At 53.8% G+C, this 22,232-nt stretch overlaps 1 protein-coding gene across 1 annotated transcript in view; it reads right to left on the reverse strand.

Moving 5' to 3' along the window:
- The window catches only part of LOC139242067 (nitric oxide synthase 1-like), a 254,735-nt gene that overhangs the window by 68,129 nt on the left and 164,374 nt on the right, over positions 1-22,232 (reverse strand). The window contains exon 9 of the mRNA XM_070870212.1: positions 5,327-5,428. Coding sequence (XP_070726313.1) covers positions 5,327-5,428 — 102 coding nt within the window. The remainder of the gene's footprint in view (positions 1-5,326; positions 5,429-22,232) is intronic.

Here is a 22,232-nt window from a genome sequence, read left to right on the forward strand (position 1 = left end):
TCACACTTCCCTCTTTTACTCTACCTCTATCATGATTCACTTTCTGTCTTAATTGTGTCTCTTCTATGGACTGTGCCAAATTTGGTTTCAACAACGAGAATCTGGTTTGTGGCTGTCGTTTGAGAAACAACTCTGCTGGTGTTCTAGCAGTAGTTGTATGAGGAATATTTCGATATGTAATCAAAAAATGAGCCAATTTGTGATCCAATGACAACTGTCGTTGCCTTGGATTTGGCTCTAACATTTGTTTTATGAGGACACGTTTTACAATTTGTACATTGTGCTCTGCTGCACCATTCGAAGCTGGGTGGTACGGTGGAACCTTGGTATGTTTCACACCATTTTTGCTCGTGAACTGTGCAAATTCTTCTGAACGAAATTGTGGTCCATTATCCGAAACAATTTCTTCAGGGAGGCCAAATGAAGAAAATAATCTTCGTAAAATTTTCAATGTTTTACTTGTTATTTTCCACATTGGGAACACCTCAACCCACTTCGAATGGCTATCAATCACAATGAACAATTGTTGTCCTTCTAGCTCAGCAAAATCAATATGTAGCCTTTGCCATACCCTGGGAGGCCATTTCCATAGCTGTAATGGTACTGATGGTGGTTGCTTGCTTACCGATTGACATGTCGTACACTGACTCACGATGTACTTTATCGAGACCTGGCCACCATAAATAACTGCGTGCAAAACTCTTGGTCAAGCACATTCCCAGATGCTGGTCATGGAGGTCTCGTAATAACTTGGACCTGAATTTATTTGGTATAACCACTCTTGCACCCCACATGATACAATCTTTATCGACTGATAATTCATTCCTACGAATGAAGAATGGATGTGTATCTTTGTTTGTTACCTGGTTTGGCCATCTATTTGCAATATAATCATACACCTTTGACATCACTGGGTCACGTTTGGTTGCTCTACCAATCTCTTCAGCTGTGACTGGCAGTTCATCAATGTATGAAAAATAAAACACTTCTTCCCTATCAGGTGTAGCTTGTGATGGGGAAGGCAATCTCGACATTGCATCAGCATTACTGTGATCAGCTGATCATCTGTATTCAATATCACATGTATATGCTGACAAAATCAAAGCCCATCTCTGCATTCGGGCTGCAGCTAAGGTTGGAACTGGGGACTTTGGATGGAGGATTGTTGTTAGGGGCTTATGGTCCATAACGATGGTAAACTTACGACCATACAAGTCTTTGTGAAACTTCTTGACCGCAAAAATTAATGCCAAAGCTTCCCTTTCAATTTGCGCATAATTACTCTCACTGGCACTGAGAGTGCGTGAAGCAAAAGCAATTGGTCTCTCCTCCCCACTACGTGATACATGAGAGATTACTGCCCCAACTCCATACAGAGAGACATCACATGCTAGCTTAATCTCCTTAGATATGTCATCGTGAACTAACATGGTGGTCTCCACCAATTTGCTCTTGAATGCTGCATCGCATTCTTTTGACCACTTCCAATGGACCTGTTTTTTCAATAGGTTATTCAGTGGATGTAATACTGTAGCCAAATTTGGTAGGAACTTCCCATAATAGTTCAAAAGATCCAAGAATGAATGAAGTTCAGTGACATTCCTGGGAGTGGGTGCATTTCTGATTGCATCCAGTTTTTCCTTGGTCAGATGTAAACCATTTTTGTCTACTCTGTACCCTAAGTATTCCACTGAGTTTTTAAATAACTCACACATACAAGCAGACACTTGCACTCTGTGCTTCTCTAGCCGTTTGAGGACTTCATTCAATATGTTATTATGAATTTGCCTATTTGGTGCTGAAATTAATATGTCATTCAAATAACATACAACCTCTTCAATACCTTGCAAAATCTGGTTCATCACCCCTTGGAATATGGCAGGGCGGAAGACACTTCAAATGATAGCTTATTAAATTGATACAGGCCTAGATGAGTATTTATAGTCAAACATGACTTGGACTCCTCATCTAGTTCAAGCTGTAAGTAGGCATTCGTAAGATCCAGTATTGAGAAGATCTGACCACCTGTCAGTGTTGTGAACAAATCTTCTATATTCGGCAATGTATTGGGGACATTACCCTCTAGAACCTGGTTTACGGTTACTTTATAATCACCACACAATCTTACCTTACCATCGGACTTAGGTAGAACAACAATGGGTACAGCCCAATTACATCGATCTATCTTACAAATAATGTTCTCAGTCTCTCGTCTTTTGAGTTCTTGCTCAACTTTCTCCTTGAGTGCATATGGTACGGAATGTGGCTTGTAGTAAACCGATCTAGCCTCCTTCTGTACTCTGATACTCACCTTGAAGCCTTGGATCGGACTGCCTGTTTCGCAGAATACCTTTGGATACTTCTTGATAACCTCATCCGTTGATGAAAATCTCGCTTCCACACAGAAAATCTCACTCCAATCCAGCTTCAGTGAGCTCAACCAATTTCTTCCTAGTAAGGCAGACTTGTCTCCTTTCACTACTATTAGAGGCAAGGTCTGCAATTGATCCTTGTATTTCACTGGTACAGTGATACGACCTACTACAGGAATTTTCTTTCCCGCGTAGCCTCGCAGCTCTATCTTAGATTTCTCCAGTTAGAAATCACGCAATTTGTCGAGGTACAGCGACTCCGGTACTACACTCATGGATGCACCCGTGTCGATTTCCATTGGTATCTTGAATCCCGCAACAGCTATTTGGATTTTGATACTTTTGAATCGCTGTCCATTAACCTCGTGCTCCTGATGACTTGAAACTCTAACATCTCCTCGTCCTGTTGTTGTTCTTTCATGCTATGTAGTCTCTGGGATTTCTACTCATAGCTTTGAACGCTGATTTACCCTTCAGTCGGCATGCCTCTGCAAGATGCCCAGTCTTTCTGCAGAAGAAACACTCTGCCTTCACGTATGGACAACTTTGAGCAATGTGTTGTCCCAGGCACCTACAGCATGACTTCAACACTCTGCTAGAATTTCCAGTTTCTGAGACTTTGGGCCCCCACCATCTTTTACTTTGAACCTGCAGGTGATTTATTTCGGTTGACTGATGACCGTAATTATTATTTAATTCTCGGGAATATTGTTCGGCCATGCCCATCGACCTCGCTGTCTGACAAGCAATCTCAAAAGTCAAGTCATCCGTCGTCAATAATTTCCTTCTGATCGCATAATTTTTCCAGCTTCGTTAAAATCTCTTTAAGCGTTGTGTCCTTTGGCTTGTCAGGCACAAGCAGATTTACAAGGGTTTCATTCAATGCCGGACCTGCTTCCAATAAGAAGATCGCTCTCTTACGTTCCAACGCAGCCCGGTTCTGGACTGCATTGTCTGGAACTTTGATTATGATATTTGCAGTGAAATACATTTCTATCCGATCCACATACGCTTTAAAACGTTCCCGGTCGTGTCTATATTCACCCAAATGTCCCATTACACCTGCGGGTGCTGCCATTTTTAATTTCTAGCTGTTCACACAGTGTGCCGTAGTTTACCTCGGATATTGTAGCTTTTTCCAAAGACAGAAACTTCCAAAGTCTCTCTGTCGGCTGGCTGAATCCTTCACCAACAAAATTTAAGCTTTAAATCATCCGAAAAATCCCATTATCTCGCCAAATGTGATATATTCACATCCACAGTGTGGAGCTACAAACATTACAAGCTTACAGACATTGCAAGTGGGTTGGGCCAGGAGATCCTGAGCACCAGTGGGAGGGGCCAGGAGATCCTGAGCATCAGTGAGAGGGGCCAGGAGATCCTGAGCAACAGTGGGAGGGGCCAGGAGATCCTGATCACCAGTGGGAGGGGCCAGGAGATCCTGAGCACCAGTAGGAGGGGCCAAGAGATCCTGAGCACCAGTAGGAGGGGCCAGAAGATCCTGAGCCCCAGTAGGAGGGGCCAAGAGATCCTGAGCACCAGTGGGAGGGGCCAGGAGATCCTGAGCACCAGTAGGAGGGGCCAAGAGATCCTGAGCACCAGTCGGAGGGGCCAGGGGATCTTGAGCACCAGTGGGAGGGGCCAGGAGATCCTGAGCACCAGTGGGAGGGGCTAGGAGATCCTGAGCACCAGTGGGAGGGGCTAGGAGATCCTGAGCACCAGTAGGAGGGGCCAAGAGATCCTGAACACCAGTAGGAGGGGCCAAGAGATCCTGAGCACCAGTGGGAGGAGCCAGGAGATCCTGAGCACCAGTAGGAGGGGCCAAGAGATCCTGAGCACCAGTGGGAGAGGCCAGGAGATCCTGAGCACCATTGGGAGGGGCCAGGAGATCCTGAGCAACAGTGGGAGGGGCCAGGAGATCCTGAGCAACAGTGGGAGGGGCCAGGTGATCCTGAGCAACAGTGGGAGGGGCCAGGAGATCCTGAGCACCAGTGGGAGGGGCCAGGAGATCCTGAGCAACTGTGGGAAGGGCCAGGAGATCCTGAGCAACAGTGGGAGGGGCCAGGAGATCCTGAGCACCAGTGGAGGGGCCAGGAGATCCTGAGCAACAGTGGGATGGGCCAGGAGATCCTGAGCACCAGTGGGAGGGGCCAGGAGATCCTGAGTACCAGTGGGATGGGCCAGGAGATCCTGAGCACCAGTAGGAGGGGCCAAGAGATCCTGAGCACCAGTAGGAGGGGCCAGGAGATCCTGAGCACCAGTGGGAGGGGCCAGGAGGTCCTAAGCACCAGTAGGAGGGGCCAGGAGATCCTGAGCACCAGTGGGAGGGGCAAGGAGATCCTGAGCACCAGTGGGAGGGGCTAGGAGATCCTGAGCACCAGTGGGAGGGGCTAGGAGATCATGAGCACCAGTAGGAGGGGCCAAGAGATCCTGAGCGCCAGTAGGAGGGGCCAGGAGATCCTGAGCATCAGTGGGAGGGGCCAGGAGATCCTGAGCATCAGTGGGAGGGGCCAAGAGATCCTGAGCTGCAGTATGGGGCCAGGAGATCCTGAGCACCAGTGGGAAGGGCCAGGAGGTCCTAAGCACCAATAGGAGGGGCCAGGAGGTCCTGAGCAACAGTGGGAGGGGCCAGGAGATCCTGAGCACCAGTAGGAGGGGCCAGGAGATCCTGAGCACCAGTCGGAGGGGCCAGGAGCCGCTGCAGGTCAGTGATAGATGGTGTCTCACGTTGTTTCGATTGGTTGGCTGGCACACAGCCCTCACCAGTGATCCAATCACTGAGCTTCGCGGTTTATCCCTTCTCCCCCCAACAGCCCAACACCAGTCCCGCCGGGAGACATGGCCCGACTCCGATCCCTATCCCGATCCCTAACCATATCCCGATCCCTGTCCCAATCCCATCCCTTTCCCAATCCCTAGCTCGATGCCGATACCAATCCTGATCCTGATCCTACCTGGTAGCTGTGAAGAACAGCAACAGTCATCTCCATCGCCGCCTTGTCCTTCCACAGTGACGAGATCCTCTGAGTATCCAGACCCATGCTCTCTGCGATTGGCTGGGGAGAGAAAGGGGAGACCTGAATAAACGGTGGGTTCGCAGAGCGAAGGCAAGATATGGGGGGTGGGTTTGGGGATATGGGGGGTGGGGATAAGGGGGCTGAAGTTATGGGGGCCGGAGTTATGGGGTATATGGGGGTTGGTTTGGGAATATGGGGGGTGGGAATCTGGGGCGGGCTGGGGATATGGGAGGGTGGGTTTGGGGATGTGGGGGTGGGTTTGGGGATGTAGGATAGGTTTGGGGATGTGGGATATGTTTGGGGATGTGGGGGTAGTTTTGGGGATATGGGGGTGGATTTTGGGATTTGGGGGTGGATTTTGGGATTTGGGGGTGGATTTTGGGATTTGGGGGTGGGTGTGCAGATATGGGGGTGCGTTTGGGGTTATGGGGTGGGTTTGGGGATATGGGGTGGGTTTGGGGATATGGGGTGGGTTTGGGGATATGGGGGGTGGGTTTGGGGATATGGTGGGTGGGTTTGGGGAATATGGGGGCTGGGTTTGGGGATATGGGGGTGGGTTTCGGTATATGGGGGGTGGGTTTTGTTATATGGGGAGGGGTTTGGGGATACGAGGGTGGGTTTGCGGATATGGGGGGTGGGCTTGGGGATATGGGGGTGGGTTTGGGGATATTGGGGTGTGTTTGGGGGTATGGGGGGCTGGGTTTGGGGATATGGAGGGGGGTGGATTTGGGGTTTGGGTTTGGTGGATATGGAGGGTGGGTTTGGGGATATGGGGGGTGGGTTTGGGGATATTGGGGTGTGTTTGGGGGTATGGGGGGCTGGGTTTGGGGATATGGGGGGTAGATTTGGGGATATGGGGGGTAGATTTGGGGATTTGGGGTTTGGGGATATGGGGGGTGGGTTTGGGGATATGGGGGGTGGGTTTGGGGATATGAGGGGTGGATTTGGGGATATGGAGTGGGTTTGGGGATTTGGGGTTTGGGTTTGGGTATATGGAGGGTGGGTTTGGCGATATGGGGGTGGGTTTGGGGATATGGGGGGTGGGTTTGGGGATATGGAGTGGGTTTGGGGATATGGGGGTGTGTTTGGGGATATGGAGTGGGTTTGGGGATATGGGGGTGGGTTTGGGGATATGGGGGTGTGTTTGGGGATATTGGGGTGTGTTTGGGGGTATGGGGGGCTGGGTTTGGGGATATGGGGGTAGATTTGGGGATTTGGGGATATGGGGGTGGATTTTGGGATTTGGGGGTGGATTTTGGGATTTGGGGGTGGATTTTGGGATTTGGGGAGGGTGTGCAGATATGGGTGTGCGTTTGGGGTTATGGGGTGGGTTTGGGGATATGGGGTGGGTTTGGGGATATGGGGTGGGTTTGGGGATATGGGGGGTGGGTTTGGGGATATGGGGGAGTGGGTTTGGGTATTTGAGGGATGGGTTTGGGCATATGGGAGTGGGTTTGGGGATATGGGGAGTGGCTTTGTGGATATGGGGACTGGGTCTGGGGATATGGGAGTGGATTTGGGGATATGGGGAGTAGATTTGGGGATACAAGGGCTGGCTTTGGGGATATGGGGGATGGGGATTTCGGGAGTGGGTTTGGGGATATGGGGGGTGGGTTTGGGGCTATGGGGGGTTGGTTTGGGGACATGGCGGTTGAGGATATGGGGGGTGAGGATATGGGGAGTGGGTTTTAGGATATAGGATAGTGGGTTTGAGGAGATGGCTAGAGGGTTTGGGGATATGGGGAATAGGTTTGGGGATATGGGGGTGGGTTTGGGGATATGGAGGTGGATTTCGGGATATGGGGTTGTGGGTTTGGGGATATGGGGGTGGGGATATCAGGGTGGGTTTGTGGATATGGGGGATGGGTTTGTGGATATGGGGGGTCGGTTTGTGGATATGGGGGGTGGGTTTGGGGATATGGGAGTGGGTTTGGAGATATGGGTGATGGATTTGGGATTATGGGCATGGGCTTGGGGTTATGGGGGTGAGGATATGGGGGGTGAGGATATGCTGGGTGAGGATATGCTGGGTGGGTGTTAGGATATGGGGTAGTGGGTTTGAGGTATAGGGAGTGGGCTTGGGGATATATGGGTGGGTTTGGGTATATGGGATGGTGGGGATATGGGGGAGGGTTTGGGAATATGGGGATGTGTTTGGGAATAGGGGTTGGGTTTAGGGATGTGGAGTTCGGGATATGGGGAGAGGGTTTGGGGTATGGGGGGTGGGGATACGGGGTTGGGTTTGGAGATATGGGGAGTGGGTTTGGGGATATGGGGGGTGGGTTTGGGGATATGGGGGGTGGGTTTGGGGATATGATGGGTGGGTTTCCGGATATGGGGATGGGAATATAGGGCGTGAGGATATGGGGGGTGAGGATATGGTGGGTGGGTTTTAGGATATGGGGGAGTGGGTTTGAGGATATTGCGAGAGGGTTTGGGGATATGGGGGTGGGTTTGGGGATATGCAGGGTGGGTTTGGGGATAAGGGGGGTGGGTTTGGGGATAAGGGGGGTGGGTTTGGGGATAAGGGGGGTGCGTTTGGGGATATGGTATGATGGGGATATGGGAGTGGGTTTGGGGATATGGGGAGTTGGTTTGGGGATATGGGGGGTGGGTTTAGGGATATGGGGGCTCAGTTTGGGGATATGGGGTGGGTTTGAGGATATGGGCAGTGGGTTTGGGTATATGGGGAGTGGGTTTGGGGATATGGCGGATGGGCTTGGGGATATGGTGGGTGGATTTGGGGATATGGTATGATGGGGATATGGGAGTGGGTTTGGGCATATGGGGAGTTGGTTTGGGGATATGGGGGGTGGGTTTAGGGATATGGGGGCTCAGTTTGGGGATATGGGGTGGGTTTGAGGATATGGGCAGTGGGTTTGGGTATATGGGGAGTGGGTTTGGGGATATGGCGGATGGGCTTGGGGATATGGTGGGTGGATTTGGGGATATGTGGGGTAGGTTTGGGGATATGGGGCTGGGTTTGGGGATATGGGGAGTGGGTTTGGGGATATGGGGGTGGGTTTGGGGATATGGGCGTAGGCTTGGGGTTATGGGGGATGGGGATATGGGGGGTGGGTTTAGGGATATGGGGTGGGGATATGGGGGCTCAGTTTGGGGATATGGGGTGGGTTTGAGGATATGGGCAGTGGGTTTGGGTACATGGGGGTGGGTTTCGGGATATGGGGAGTGGATTTGTGGATATGGGGCCTGGCTTTGGGGATATGGGGGTTGGGGATTTCGGGAGTGTGTTTGGGGATATGGGTGGTTGGTTTGGGGATATGGGGGGTGGGTTTGGTGATTGGGGGGTGGGTTTGGTGATATGGGGGTGGGTTTGGGAATATGGGGTGGGTTTGGGGATATGGGGAGTGGGTTTGAGGATATGGGGGTGGGAATATTGGGGGTGGGAATATTGGGGGTGGGGATATTGGGGGTGGGGATATGGGGAGTGGGTTTGGGGATATGGGCATGGGCGAGGATATGGGGGTGGGTTTTAGGATACGGGATAGTGGGTTTGGGGATATGGGGGTGGGGATATGGGGGGTGAGTTTGTGGATATGGGGGGTCGGTTTGTGGATATGGGGATGTGTTTACGGATATGGGGGGTGGGTTTGGGGATATGGGGTGGGTTTGGGGATATGGGGGGTGGGGATATCGGGTGTGAGTTTGGGGATGTGGGCAGTGGGTTTGTGGATATGGGGGCATAGGTGTCGGTTTGGGTTTATGAGGGGTGGGTTTGGGGATATGGGAGTGGGTTTGGAGATATGGGTGGTGGATTTGGGGTTATGGACGTGTGCTTGGGGTTATGGGGGGTGAGGATATGGGGGGTGAGAATATGGGGGGTGGGTTTTAGGATATGGGGTAGTGGTTTTGAGGATATAGCGAGATGGCTTGGGGATATGGGGGGTGGGTTTGAGGATATAGGGAGTGGGTTTGGGGATATGGGAAGTGTGTTTGGGGATATGGGGAGTGGGAATGAGGAGATGGGATGGGTTTGGGGATATGGGGTGGGTTTGGGGATATGGGGAGTGGGTTTGGGGATATGGGGAGTGGGTTTGGGGATATGGGGAGTGGGTTTGGGGATATGGGGAGTGGGTTTTCGATATGAGGAGTGGGTTTTGGATATGGGGAGTGGGTTTGGGGATATGGGGAGTGGGTTTGGGGATATGGGGAGTGGGTTTGGGGATATGGGGAGTGGGTTTGGGGATATGGGGAGTGGGTTTGGGGATATGTGGAGTGGGTTTGGGGATATGGTGTGTGGGTTTGGGGATTTGGGGGGAGGGTTTCGGTATCTGGGGGGAGGGTTTCGGTATATGGGGAGGAGTTTGGGTAATGGGGGATCGGTTTGTGGATTTCGGAGTGGGTTTGGGGATATGGGGGATGGGGATATGGGGTGTGAGTTTGGGGATGTGGGCAGTGGGTTTGGGGATATGGGGGCGTAGGTGTCAGTTTGGGTTTATGTGGGGTGGGTTTGGGGGTATGGGAGTGGGTTGGGAGATATGGGAGTGGGTTGGGAGATATGGGTGGTGGATTTGGGGTTATGGGCGTGGGCTTGGGGTTTTGCGGGGTGAGGATATGGGGGGTGAGGATATGGGGTTTGGGTTTTAGGATATGGGGTAGTGGGTTTGAGGATATAGCGAGAGGGTTTGGGGATATGGGGGGTGGGGTTTGAGGATATAGGGAGTGGGTTTGAGGATATGGGGGTGGGTTTGGGGATATGCGGGGTGGGTTTGGTGATATGGGGGGTGTGTTTGGGGATATGGGATGGTGGGGATATGGGGGTGGGTTTGGGAATATGGGGGTTTGTTTGGGAATAGGGGGGTGGGTTTGGGGATATGGGGTTCTGGATATGGGGAATGTGTTTGGGGGTATGGGTGGTGGGGATATGGGGGTGGGTTTGGAGATATGGGGAGTGGGTTTGGGGATATGGGGAATGGGTTTGGGGATATGGGGGTGGGGATAAGGGGTTGGGGATATGGGGGCTCAGTTTGGGGATATGCGGTGGGTTTGAGGATATTGGCATTGGGGTTTGGGGATATGGTGAGTGGGTTTGGGAATATGGGGGGTGGGTTTGCGGATATGGAGGGTGGGTTTGGGGATATGGAGGAGTGGGTTTGGGTATTTGAGGGATGGGTTTGGGCATATGGGAGTGGGTTTGGGGATATGGGGAGTGGCTTTGGGGATATGGGGACCGGGTCTGGGGATATGGGGAGTGGATTTGGGGATATGGGGAGTAGATTTGGGGATACGGGGGCTGGCTTTGGGGATATGGGGGATGGGGATTTCGGGAGTGGGTTTGGGGATATGGGGGGTGGATTTGGGGCTATGGGGGTTTGGTTTGGGGACATGGCGGTTGAGGATATGGGGGGTGAGGATATGGGGAGTGGGTTTTAGGATATGGGATAGTGGGTTTGAGGAGATGGCTAGAGGGTTTGGGGATATGGGGAATGGGTTTGGGGATATGGGGGTGGGTTTGGGGATATGAAGGTGGATTTCGGGATATGGGGTTGTGGGTTTGGGGATATGGGGGTGGGGATATCGGGGTGGGTTTGGGGATGTGGGGGATGGGTTTGTGGATATGAGGGGTCGGTTTGTGGATATGGGGGGTGGGTTTGGGGATATGGGAGTGGGTTTGGAGATATGGGTGATGGATTTTGGATTATGGGCGTGGGCTTGGGGTTATGGGGGTGAGGATATGGGGGGTGAGGATATGGGGGGTGAGGATATGCTGGGTGGGTGTTAGGATATGGGGTAGTGGGTTTGAGGTATAGGGAGTGGTCTTGGGGATATATGGGTGGGTTTGGGGATATGTGATGGTGGGGATATGGGGGTGGGTTTGGGAATATGGGGATTTGTTTGGGAATAGGGGTTGGGTTTAGGGATGTGGGGTTCGGGATATGGGGAGAGGGTTTGGGGTATGGGGGGTGGGGATACGGGGGTGGGTTTGGAGAAATGGGGAGTGGGTTTGGGGATATGAGGGTGGGTTTGGGGATATGGGGGGTGGGTTTGGGGATATGGGGGGTGGATTTGGGGATATGGGGGGTGGGTTTGGGGATATGGGGGTGGGTTTGGGGATATGAAGGTGGGTTTGGGGATATGCGGATGGGAATATAGGGCGTGAGGATATGGGGGGTGAGGATATGGTGGGTGGGTTTTAGGATATGGGGGAGTGGGTTTGAGGATATTGCAAGAGGGTTTTGGGATATGAGGGGTGGGTTTGAGGTTATGGGCGTGGTCTTGGGGTTATGGGCGGTGAGGACATGGGGGTGAGGATATGCGGGGTAGGTTTGGGGATATGGGGGGTGGGGATATGGTGGTGGGTTTGGAGATATGGGGAGTGGGCTTGGGGATATAGGGGGTGGGTTTAGGGAAATGATGGTGGGGATATGGGGCTCAGTTTGGGGATATGGGGTGGTTTTGAGGATATGGGCAGTGGGTTTGGGTATATGGGGACTGGGTTTGGGGATATGGGGGATGGGTTTGGGGATATGGGGAGTGGGTTTGTGGATATGGGGAGTGGTTTTGGGGACATGGGGAGTGGGTTTAGGGACATGGGGAATGGGTTTAAGGCTATTGGGGGTGTGTTTGTGGATATTGGGGGTGGGTTTCGGAATATCGGGGGTGGGGATATGGGGGTTGAGTGTGGGGATATGGGGAGTGGGTTTGGGGATATGGGGTGTGTCTTTGGGGATATGGGGAGTGGGTTTGGGGATATGGGGAGTGGGTTTGGGGATATGGCGAGTGGGTTTGGGGATATGGGGAGTGGGTTTGGGGATATGGGGAATGGGTTTGGGGACATGGGGAGTGGGTTTGTGGATATGGGGAGTGGGTCTGGGGATGTGGTGGTGGTTTTGGGGATATGTGGTGTGTTAGGGGATATGGGGTGGGTTTGGCGATATAGGGGGTGGGATTGGGAAAATGGGGGGTGGGAGTGGGGATATGGGGGTGGGTTTGGGGATATGGGGAGTGGATTTGTGGATATGGGGGCTGGCTTTGGGGATATGGGGGGTGGGGATTTCGGGAGTGGGTTTGGGGATATGGGTGGTTGGTTTGGGAATATGGGGTGGGTTTGGGGATATGGGGAGTGGGTTTGGGGATGTGGGGGTGGGGATATTGGGGGTGGGGATATGGGGAGTGGGAATGGGGATATGGGATGGGTTTGGGGATATGGGGTGGGTTTGGGGTTATGGGGTGTGTGTTTGGGGATATGGGGAGTGGGTTTGGGGATGTGGGGAGTGGGTTTGGGGATATGGGGGGTGGGATTGAGGATATGGGGAGTGATTTGGGGATATGGGGAGTGGGTTTGGGGATATGGGGGGTGGGTTTGGGCATATGGGGAGTGGGTTTGGGGATATGGGGAGTGGGTTTGGGGATATGGGGAGTGGGTTTGGGGATATGGGGAGTGGGTTTGGGGATATGGGGGGAGGGTTTCGGTATCTGGGGGGAGGGTTTCGGTATATGGGGAGGAGTTTGGGTAATGGGGGATCGGTTTGTGGATTTCGGAGTGGGTTTGGGGATATGGGGGATGGGGATATGGGGTGTGAGTTTGGGGATGTGGGCAGTGGGTTTGGGGATATGGGGGCGTAGGTGTCGGTTTGGGTTTATGTGGGGTGGGTTTGGGGGTATGGGAGTGGGTTGGGAGATATGGGTGGTGGATTTGGGGTTATGGGCGTGGGCTTGGGGTTTTGGGGGGTGAGGATATGGGGTTTGGGTTTTAGGATGTGGGGTAGTGGGTTTGAGGATATAGCGAGAGGGTTTGGGGATATGGGGGGTGGTTTTGAGGATATAGGGAGTGGGTTTGGGGATATGGGGGTGGGTTTGGGGATATGCGGGGTGGGTTTGGTGATGTGGGGGGTGCGTTTGGGGATATGGGATGGTGGGGATATGGGGGTGGGTTTGGGAATATGGGGGTTTGTTTGGGAATAGGGGGGTGGGTTTGGGGATATGGGGTTCTGGATATGGGGAATGTGTTTGGGGGTATGGGTGGTGGGGATATGGGGGTGGGTTTGGAGATATGGGGAGTGGTTTTGGGGATATGGGGAGTGGGTTTGGGGATATGGTGGTGGGGATATGGGGGTGGGGATATGGGGGCTCAGTTTGGGGATATGGGGTGGGTTTGAGGATATGGGCATTGGGGTTTGGGGATATGGTGAGTGGGTTTGGGGATATGGGGGGTGGGTTTGCGGATATGGAGGGTGGGTTTGAGGATATGGAGGAGTGGGTTTGGGTATTTGAGGGATGGGTTTGGGCATATGGGAGTGGGTTTGGGGATATGGGGAGTGGCTTTGGGGATATGGGGACCGGGTCTGTGGATATGGGGAGTGGATTTGGGGATACGGGGAGTAGATTTGGGGATACGGGGGCTGGCTTTGGGGATATGGGGGATGGGGATTTCGGGAGTGGGTTTGGGGATATGGAGGGTGGGTTTGGGGCTATGGGGGGTTGGTTTGGGGACATGGCGGTTGAGAATATGGGGGGTGAGGATATGGGGAGTGGGTTTTAGGATATGGGATAGTGGGTTTGAGGAGATGGCTAGAGGGTTTGGGGATATGGGGAATGGGTTTGGGGATATGGGGGTGGGTTTGGGGATATGAAGGTGGGTTTCGGGATATGGGGATGGGAATATAGGGCGTGAGGATATGGGGGGGTGAGGATATGGTGGGTGGGTTTTAGGATATGGGGGAGTGGGTTTGAGGATATTGTGAGAGGGTTTGGGGATATGGGGGTGGGTTTGGGGATATGGGGGTGGGTTTAGGGATATGCGGGGTGGGTTTGGGGATAAGGGGGGTGCGTTTGGGGATATGGTATGGTGGGGATATGGGGGTGGGTTTGGGGATATGGGGAGTTGGTTTGGGGATATGGGGGTGGGTTTAGGGATATGGGGGTGGGGATATGGGGGCTCAGTTTGGGGATATGGGTTGGGTTTGAGGATATGGGCAGTGGGTTTGGGTATATGGGGAGTGGGTTTGGGGATATGGCGGATGGGCTTGGGGATATGGTGGGTGGATTTGGGGATATGTGGGGTAGGTTTGGGGATATGGGGCTGGGTTTGGGGATATGGGGGGTGGGTTTGGGGATATGGGGAGTGGGTTTGGGAGATATGGGGGTGGGTTTGGGGATATGGGTGTAGGCTTGGGGTTATGGGGGATGGGGATATGGGGGGTGGATTTAGGGATATGGGGGTGGGGATATGGGGGCTCTGTTTGGGGATATGGGGTGGGTTTGAGGATATGGGCAGTGGGTTTGGGTATATGGGGAGTGGGTTTGGGGATATGGCGGATGGGTTGGGGATATGGTGGGTGGATTTGGGGATATGTGGGGTGGGTTTGGGTACATGGCGGTGGGTTTAGGGATATGGGGAGTGGATTTGTGGATCTGGGGGATGGGTTTGTGGATATGGGGGGTGGGTTTGTGGATATGGGAGTGGGTTTGGAGATATGGATGATGGATTTGGGATTATGGGCGTGGGCTTGGGGTTATGGGGGTGAGGATATGGGGGGTGAGGATATGCTGGGTGGGTGTTAGGATATGGAGTAGTGGGTTTGAGGTATAGTGAGTGGGCTTGGGGATATATGGGTGGGTTTGGGGATATGGGCGTGGGCTTGGGGGTGGGTTTGGGAATATGGGGATTTGTTTGGGAATAGGGGTTGGGTTTAGGGATGTGGGGTTCGGGATATGGGGAGAGGGTTTGGGGTATGGGGGGTGGGGATACGGGGGTGGGTTTGAAGGAATGGGGAGTGGGTTTGGGGATATGGGGGTGGCTTTGGGGATATGGGGGGTGGGTTTGGGGATATGATGGGTGGGCTTGGGGATATGGGGGTGGGTTTGGGGTTATGGGGGATGGGGATATGGGGGGTGGGTTTAGGGATATGGGGGTGGGGATATGGGGGCTCAGTTTGGGGATATGGGGTGGGTTTGAGGATATGGGCAGTGGGTTTGGGTATATGGGGAGTGGGTTTGGGGATATGGCGGATGGGCTTGGGATATGGTGGGTGGATTTGGGGATATGTGGGGTGGGTTTGGGTACATGGGGGTGGGTTTAGGGATATGGGGAGTGGATTTGTGGATATGGGGGCTGGCTTTGGGGATATGGGGGTTGGGGATTTCGTGAGTGGGTTTGGGGATATGGGTGGTTGGTTTGGGGATATGGGGGGTGGGTTTGGTGATATGGGGAGTGGGTTTGGGGATATGGGGGTGGGGATATTGGGGGTGGGGATATTGGAGGTGGGGATATGGGGAGTGGGTTTGGGGTTATAGGGGGTGGGTTTGGGGATATGGGCAGTGGGTTTGGGTATATGGGGAGTGGGTTTGGGGATATGGCGGATGGGCTTGGGGATATGGTGGGTGGATTTGGGGATATGTGGGGTCGGTTTGGGGATATGGGGCTGGGTTTGGGGATATGGGGGGTGGGTTTGGGGATATGGGGAGTGGGTTTGGGAGATATGGGGGTGGGTTTGGGGATATGGGTGTAGGCTTGGGGTTATGGGGGATGGGGATATGGGGGGTGGATTTAGGGATATGGGGGTGGGGATATGGGGGCTCTGTTTGGGGATATGGGGTGGGTTTGAGGATATGGGCAGTGGGTTTGGGTATATGGGGAGTGGGTTTGGGGATATGGCGGATGGGTTGGGGATATGGTGGGTGGATTTGGGGATATGTGGGGTGGGTTTGGGTACATGGCGGTGGGTTTAGGGATATGGGGAGTGGATTTGTGGATCTGGGGGATGGGTTTGTGGATATGGGGGGTGGGTTTGTGGATATGGGAGTGGGTTTGGAGATATGGATGATGGATTTGGGATTATGGGCGTGGGCTTGGGGTTATGGGGGTGAGGATATGGGGGGTGAGGATATGCTGGGTGGGTGTTAGGATATGGAGTAGTGGGTTTGAGGTATAGTGAGTGGGCTTGGGGATATATGGGTGGGTTTGGGGATATGGGCGTGGGCTTGGGGGTGGGTTTGGGAATATGGGGATTTGTTTGGGAATAGGGGTTGGGTTTAGGGATGTGGGGTTCGGGATATGGGGAGAGGGTTTGGGGTATGGGGAGTGGGGATACGGGGGTGGGTTTGAAGGAATGGGGAGTGGGTTTGGGGATATGGGGGTGGCTTTGGGGATATGGGGGGTGGGTTTGGGGATATGATGGGTGGGCTTGGGGATATGGGGGTGGGTTTGGGGTTATGGGGGATGGGGATATGGGGGGTGGGTTTAGGGATATGGGGGTGGGGATATGGGGGCTCAGTTTGGGGATATGGGGTGGGTTTGAGGATATGGGCAGTGGGTTTGGGTATATGGGGAGTGGGTTTGGGGATATGGCGGATGGGCTTGGGATATGGTGGGTGGATTTGGGGATATGTGGGGTGGGTTTGGGTACATGGGGGTGGGTTTAGGGATATGGGGAGTGGATTTGTGGATATGGGGGCTGGCTTTGGGGATATGGGGGTTGGGGATTTCGGGAGTGGGTTTGGGGATATGGGTGGTTGGTTTGGGGATATGGGGGGTGGGTTTAGTGATATGGGGAGTGGGTTTGGGGATATGGGGGTGGGGATATTGGGGGTGGGGATATTGGGGGTGGGGATATGGGGAGTGGGTTTGGGGTTATAGGGGGTGGGTTTGGGGATATGGGCATGGGCGAGGATATGGGGGGTGGGTTTTAGGATATGGGGTAGTGAGTTTGGGGATATGGGGGTGGGGATATGGGGGGTGAGTTTGTGGATATGGAGGGTCGGTTTGTGGATATGGGGATGGGTTTGGGGATATGGGGGTGGGTTTGGGGATATGGGGTAGGTTTGGGGATATGGGGGATGGGGATATCGGGTGTGAGTTTGGGGATGTGGGCAGTGGGTTTGTGGATATGGGGGCATAGGTGTCGGTTTGGGTTTATGAGGGGTGGGTTTGGGGGTATGGGAGTGGGTTTGGAGATATGGGTGGTGGATTTGGGGTTATGGACGTGGGCTTGGGGTTATGGAGGATGAGAATATGGGGGGTGGGTTTTAGGATATGGGGTAGTGGGTTTGAGGATATAGCGAGAGGGTTTGGGGATATGGGGGGTGGGTTTGAGGATATAGGGAGTGGGTTTGGGGATATGGGGGTGGGTTTGGGGATATGCTGGGTGGGTTTGGTGATATGGGGGGTGCGTTTGGGGATATTGGATGGTGGGGATATGGGGGTGGGTTTGGGAATATGGGCATGGGCGAGGATATGGGGGGTGGGTTTTAGGATATGGGGTAGTGAGTTTGGGGATATGGGGGTGGGGATATGGGGGGTGAGTTTGTGGATATGGTGGGTCGGTTTGTGGATATGGGGATGGGTTTACGGATATGCGGGTGGGTTTGGAGATATGGGGAGTGGGTTTGGGGATATGGGGAATGGGTTTGGGGATATGGGGGTGGGGATATGGGGGTGGGGATATGGGGGCTCAGTTTGGGGATATGGGGTGGGTTTGAGGATATAGGCAGTGGGTTTGGGTATATGGGGAGTGGGTTTGGGGATATGGCGGATGGGCTTGGGATATGGTGGGTGGATTTGGGGATATGTGGGGTGGGTTTGGGTACATGGGGGTGGGTTTAGGGATATGGGGAGTGGATTTGTGGATATGGGGGCTGGCTTTGGGGATATGGGGTTTGGGAATTTCGGGAGTGGGTTTGGGGATATGGGTGGTTGGTTTGGGGATATGGGGGGTGGGTTTGGTGATATGGGGGTGGGTTTGGGAATATGGGGTGGGTTTGGGGATATGGGAAGTGGGTTTGGGGATATGGGGGTGGGGATATTGGGGGTGGGGATATTGGGGGTGGGGATATGGGGAGTGGGTTTGGGGTTATAGGGGGTGGGTTTGGGGATATGGGCATGGGCGAGGATATGGGGGGTGGGTTTTAGGATATGGGGTAGTGATTATGGGGATATGGGGGTGGGGATATGGGGGTGGGGATATGGGGGGTGAGTTTGTGGATATGGAGGGTCGGTTTGTGGATATGGGGATGGGTTTACGGATATGCGGGTGGGTTTGGGGATATGGGGTAGGTTTGGGGATATGGGGGATGGGGATATCGGGTGTGAGTTAGGATATGGGGGAGTGGGTTTGAGGATATTGCGAGAGGGTTTGGGGATATGCGGGTGGGTTTGGGGATATGGGGGTGGGTTTAGGGATATGCGGGGTGGGTTTGGGGATAAGGGGGGTGCGTTTGGGGATATGTTATGATGGGGATATAGGGGTGGGTTTGGGGATATGGGGAGTTGGTTTGGGGATATGGGGGGTGGGTTTAGGGATATGGGGGTGGGGATATGGGGGCTCAGTTTGAGGATATGGGGTGGGTTTGAGGATATGGGCAGTGGGTTTGGGTATATGGGGAGTGGGTTTGGGGATATGGCGGATGGGCTTGGGGATATGGTGGGTGGATTTGGGGATATGTGGGGTAGGTTTGGGGATATGGGGCTGGGTTTGGGGATATGGGGGGTGGGTTTGGGGATATGGGGAGTGGGTTTGGGGATATGGGGGTGGGTTTGGGGATATGGGCATAGGCTTGGGGTTATGGGGGATGGGGATATGGCGGGAGTGTTTCGGGATATGGGGGTGGGTTTGGGGATATGGGAGGTGGGTTCGGGGATATGGGGGGTGGGTTTGGGGATATGGGGGGTGGGTTTGGGGATATGGGGGGTGGGTTTGGGGATATGATTCGTGGGTTTGGGGATATGGGGGTGGGTTTGGGGATATGAAGGTGGGTTTCGGGATATGGGGATGGGAATATAGGGCGTGAGGATATGGGGGGTGAGGATATGGTGGGTGGGTTTTAGGATATGGGGTAGTGGGTTTGAGGATATTGCGAGAGGGTTTGGGGATATGGGGGTGGGTTTGGGGATATGCGGGGTGGGTTTGGGGATAAGGGGGGTGCGTTTGGGGATATGGTATGATGGGGATATGGGGGTGGGTTTGGGGATATGGGGGGTTGGTTTGGGGATATGGGGGGTGGGTTTAGGGATATGGGGGTGGGGATATGGGGGCTCAGTTTGGGGATATGGGGTGGGTTTGAGGATATGGGCAGTGGGTTTGGGTATATGGGGAGTGGGTTTGGGGATATGGCGGATCGGCTTGGGGATATGGTGGGTGGATTTGGGGATATGTGGGGTAGGTTTGGTGATATGAGGCTGGGTTTGGGGTTATGGGGGGTGGGTTTGGGGATATGGGGAGTGGATTTGGGGATATGGGGGTGGGTTTGGGGATATGGGCGTAGGCTTGGGGTTATGGGGGATGGGGATATGGGGGGTGGGTTTAGGGATATGGGGGTGGGGATATGGGGGCTCAGTTTGGGGATATGGGGTGGGTTTGAGGATATGGGCAGTGGGTTTGGGTATATGGGGAGTGGGTTTGGGGATATGGCGGATGGGCTTGGGGATATGGTGGGTGGATTTGGGGATATGTGGGGTGGGTTTGGGTACATGGGGGTGGGTTTAGGGATATGGGGAGTGGATTTGTGGATATGGGGGCTGGCTTTGGGGATATGGGGGTTGGGGATTTCGGGAGTGGGTTTAGGGATATGGGTGGTTGGTTTGGGGATATGGGGGTGGGTTTGGGAATATGGGGTGGGTTTGGGGATATGGGGAGTGGGTTTGGGGATATGGGGGTGGGGATATTGGGGGTGGGGATATTGGGGGTGGGGATATGGGGAGTGGGTTTGGGGTTATAGGGGGTGGGTTTGGGGATATGGGCATGGGCGAGGATATGGGGGGTGGGTTTTAGGATATGGGGTAGTGAGTTTGGGGATATGGGGGTGGGGATATGGGGGGTGAGTTTGTGGATATGGAGGGTCGGTTTGTGGATATGGGGATGGGTTTACGGATATGCGGGTGGGTTTGGGGATATGGGGTAGGTTTGGGGATATGGGGGATGGGGATATCGAGTGTGAGTTTCGGGATGTGGGCAGTGGGTTTGTGGATATGGGGGCATAGGTGTCGGTTTGGGTTTATGAGGGGTGCGTTTGGGGGTATGGGAGTGGGTTTGGAGATATGGGTGGTGGATTTGGGGTTATGGACGTGGGCTTGGGGTTATGGAGGATGAGAATATGGGGGGTGGGTTTTAGGATATGGGGTAGTGGGTTTGAGGATATAGCGAGAGGGTTTGGGGATATGGGGGGTGGGTTTGAGGATATAGGGAGTGGGTTTGGGGATATGGGGGTGGGTTTGGGGATATGCGGGGTGGGTTTGGTGATATGGGGGGTGCGTTTGGGGATATGGGATGGGTTTGGGGATATGGGGGTGGGTTTGGGAATATGGGGGTTTGTTTGGGAATAGGGGAGTGGGTTTGGGGATATGGGGTTCTGGATATGGGGAATGTGTTTGGGGGTATGGGTGATGGGGATATGGGGGTGGGTTTGGCGATATGGGGAGTGGGTTTGGGGATATGGGGAATGGGTTTGGGGATATGGGGGTGGGGATATGGGGGTGGGGATATGGGAGTGGGTTTGGAGATATGGGCGATGGATTTGGGATTATGGGCGTGGGCTTGGGGTTATGGAGGTGAGGATATGGGGAGTGAGGATATGGGGGGTGAGGATATGCTGGGTGGGTGTTAGGATATGGGGTAGTGGGTTTGAGGTATAGGGAGTGGGCTTGGGGATATATGGGTGGGTTTGGGGATATGGGATGGTGGGGATATGGGGGTGGGTTTGGGAATATGGGGATTTGTTTGGGAATAGGGGTTGGGTTTAGGGATGTGGGGTTCGGGATATGGGGAGAGGGTTTGGGGTATGGGGGGTGGGGATACGGGGGTGGGTTTGGAGATATGGGGAGTGGGTTTGGGGATATGGGGGTGGGTTTGGGGATATGGGGGGTGGGTTTTGGGATATGGGGGTTGGGTTTGGGGATATGAGGGTGGGTTTGGGGATATGAAGGTGGGTTTCGGGATATGGGTTGGGAATATAGGGCGTGAGGATATGGGGGGTGAGGATATGGTGGGTGGGTTTTAGGATATGGGGGAGTGGGTTTGAGGATATTGCGAGAGGGTTTGGGGATATGGTATGATGGGGATATAGGGGTGGGTTTGGGGATATGGGGAGTTGGTTTGGGGATATGGGGGGTGGGTTTAGGGATATGGGGGTGGGGATATGGGGGCTCAGTTTGAGGATATTGGGTGGGTTTGAGGATATGGGCAGTGGGTTTGGGTATATGGGGAGTGGGTTTGGGGATATGGCGGATGGGCTTGGGGATATGGTGGGTCGATTTGGGGATATGTGGGGTAGGTTTGGGGATATGGGGCTGGGTTTGGGGATATGGGGGGTGGGTTTGGGGATATGGGGAGTGTTTTTGGGGATATGGGGAGTGCGTTTGGGGATATGGGGGTGGGTTTGGGGATATGGGCATAGGCTTGGGGTTATGGGGGATGGGGATATGGCGGGAGTGTTTGGGGATATGGGGGTGGGTTTGGGGATATGGGAGGTGGGTTCGGAGATATGGGGGTGGGTTTGGGGATATGGGGGGTGGGTTTGGGGATATGGGGGGTAGCTTCGGGGATATGGGGGGTGGGTTTGGGTACATGGTGGTGGGTTTAGGGATATGGGGAGTGGATTTGTGGATATGGGGGCTGGCTTTGGGGAAATGGGGTTTGGGGATTTCGGGAGTGGGTTTGGGGATATGGGTGGTTGGTTTGGGGATATGGGGGGTGGGTTTGGTGATATGGGGTGTGTTTGGGAATATGGGGTGGGTTTGGGGATATGGGGAGTGGGTTTGGGGATATGGGGGATGGGGATATCGGGTGTGAGTTTGGGGATGTGGGCAGTGGGTTTGTGGATATGGGGGCATAGGTGTCGGTTTGGGTTTATGAGGGGTGGGTTTGGGGGTATGGGAGTGGGTTTGGAG

The sequence above is a fragment of the Pristiophorus japonicus genome, unplaced genomic scaffold (assembly GCF_044704955.1).
Source record: "Pristiophorus japonicus isolate sPriJap1 unplaced genomic scaffold, sPriJap1.hap1 HAP1_SCAFFOLD_119, whole genome shotgun sequence".
In the NCBI taxonomy this organism is placed as follows: domain Eukaryota; kingdom Metazoa; phylum Chordata; class Chondrichthyes; family Pristiophoridae; genus Pristiophorus; species Pristiophorus japonicus.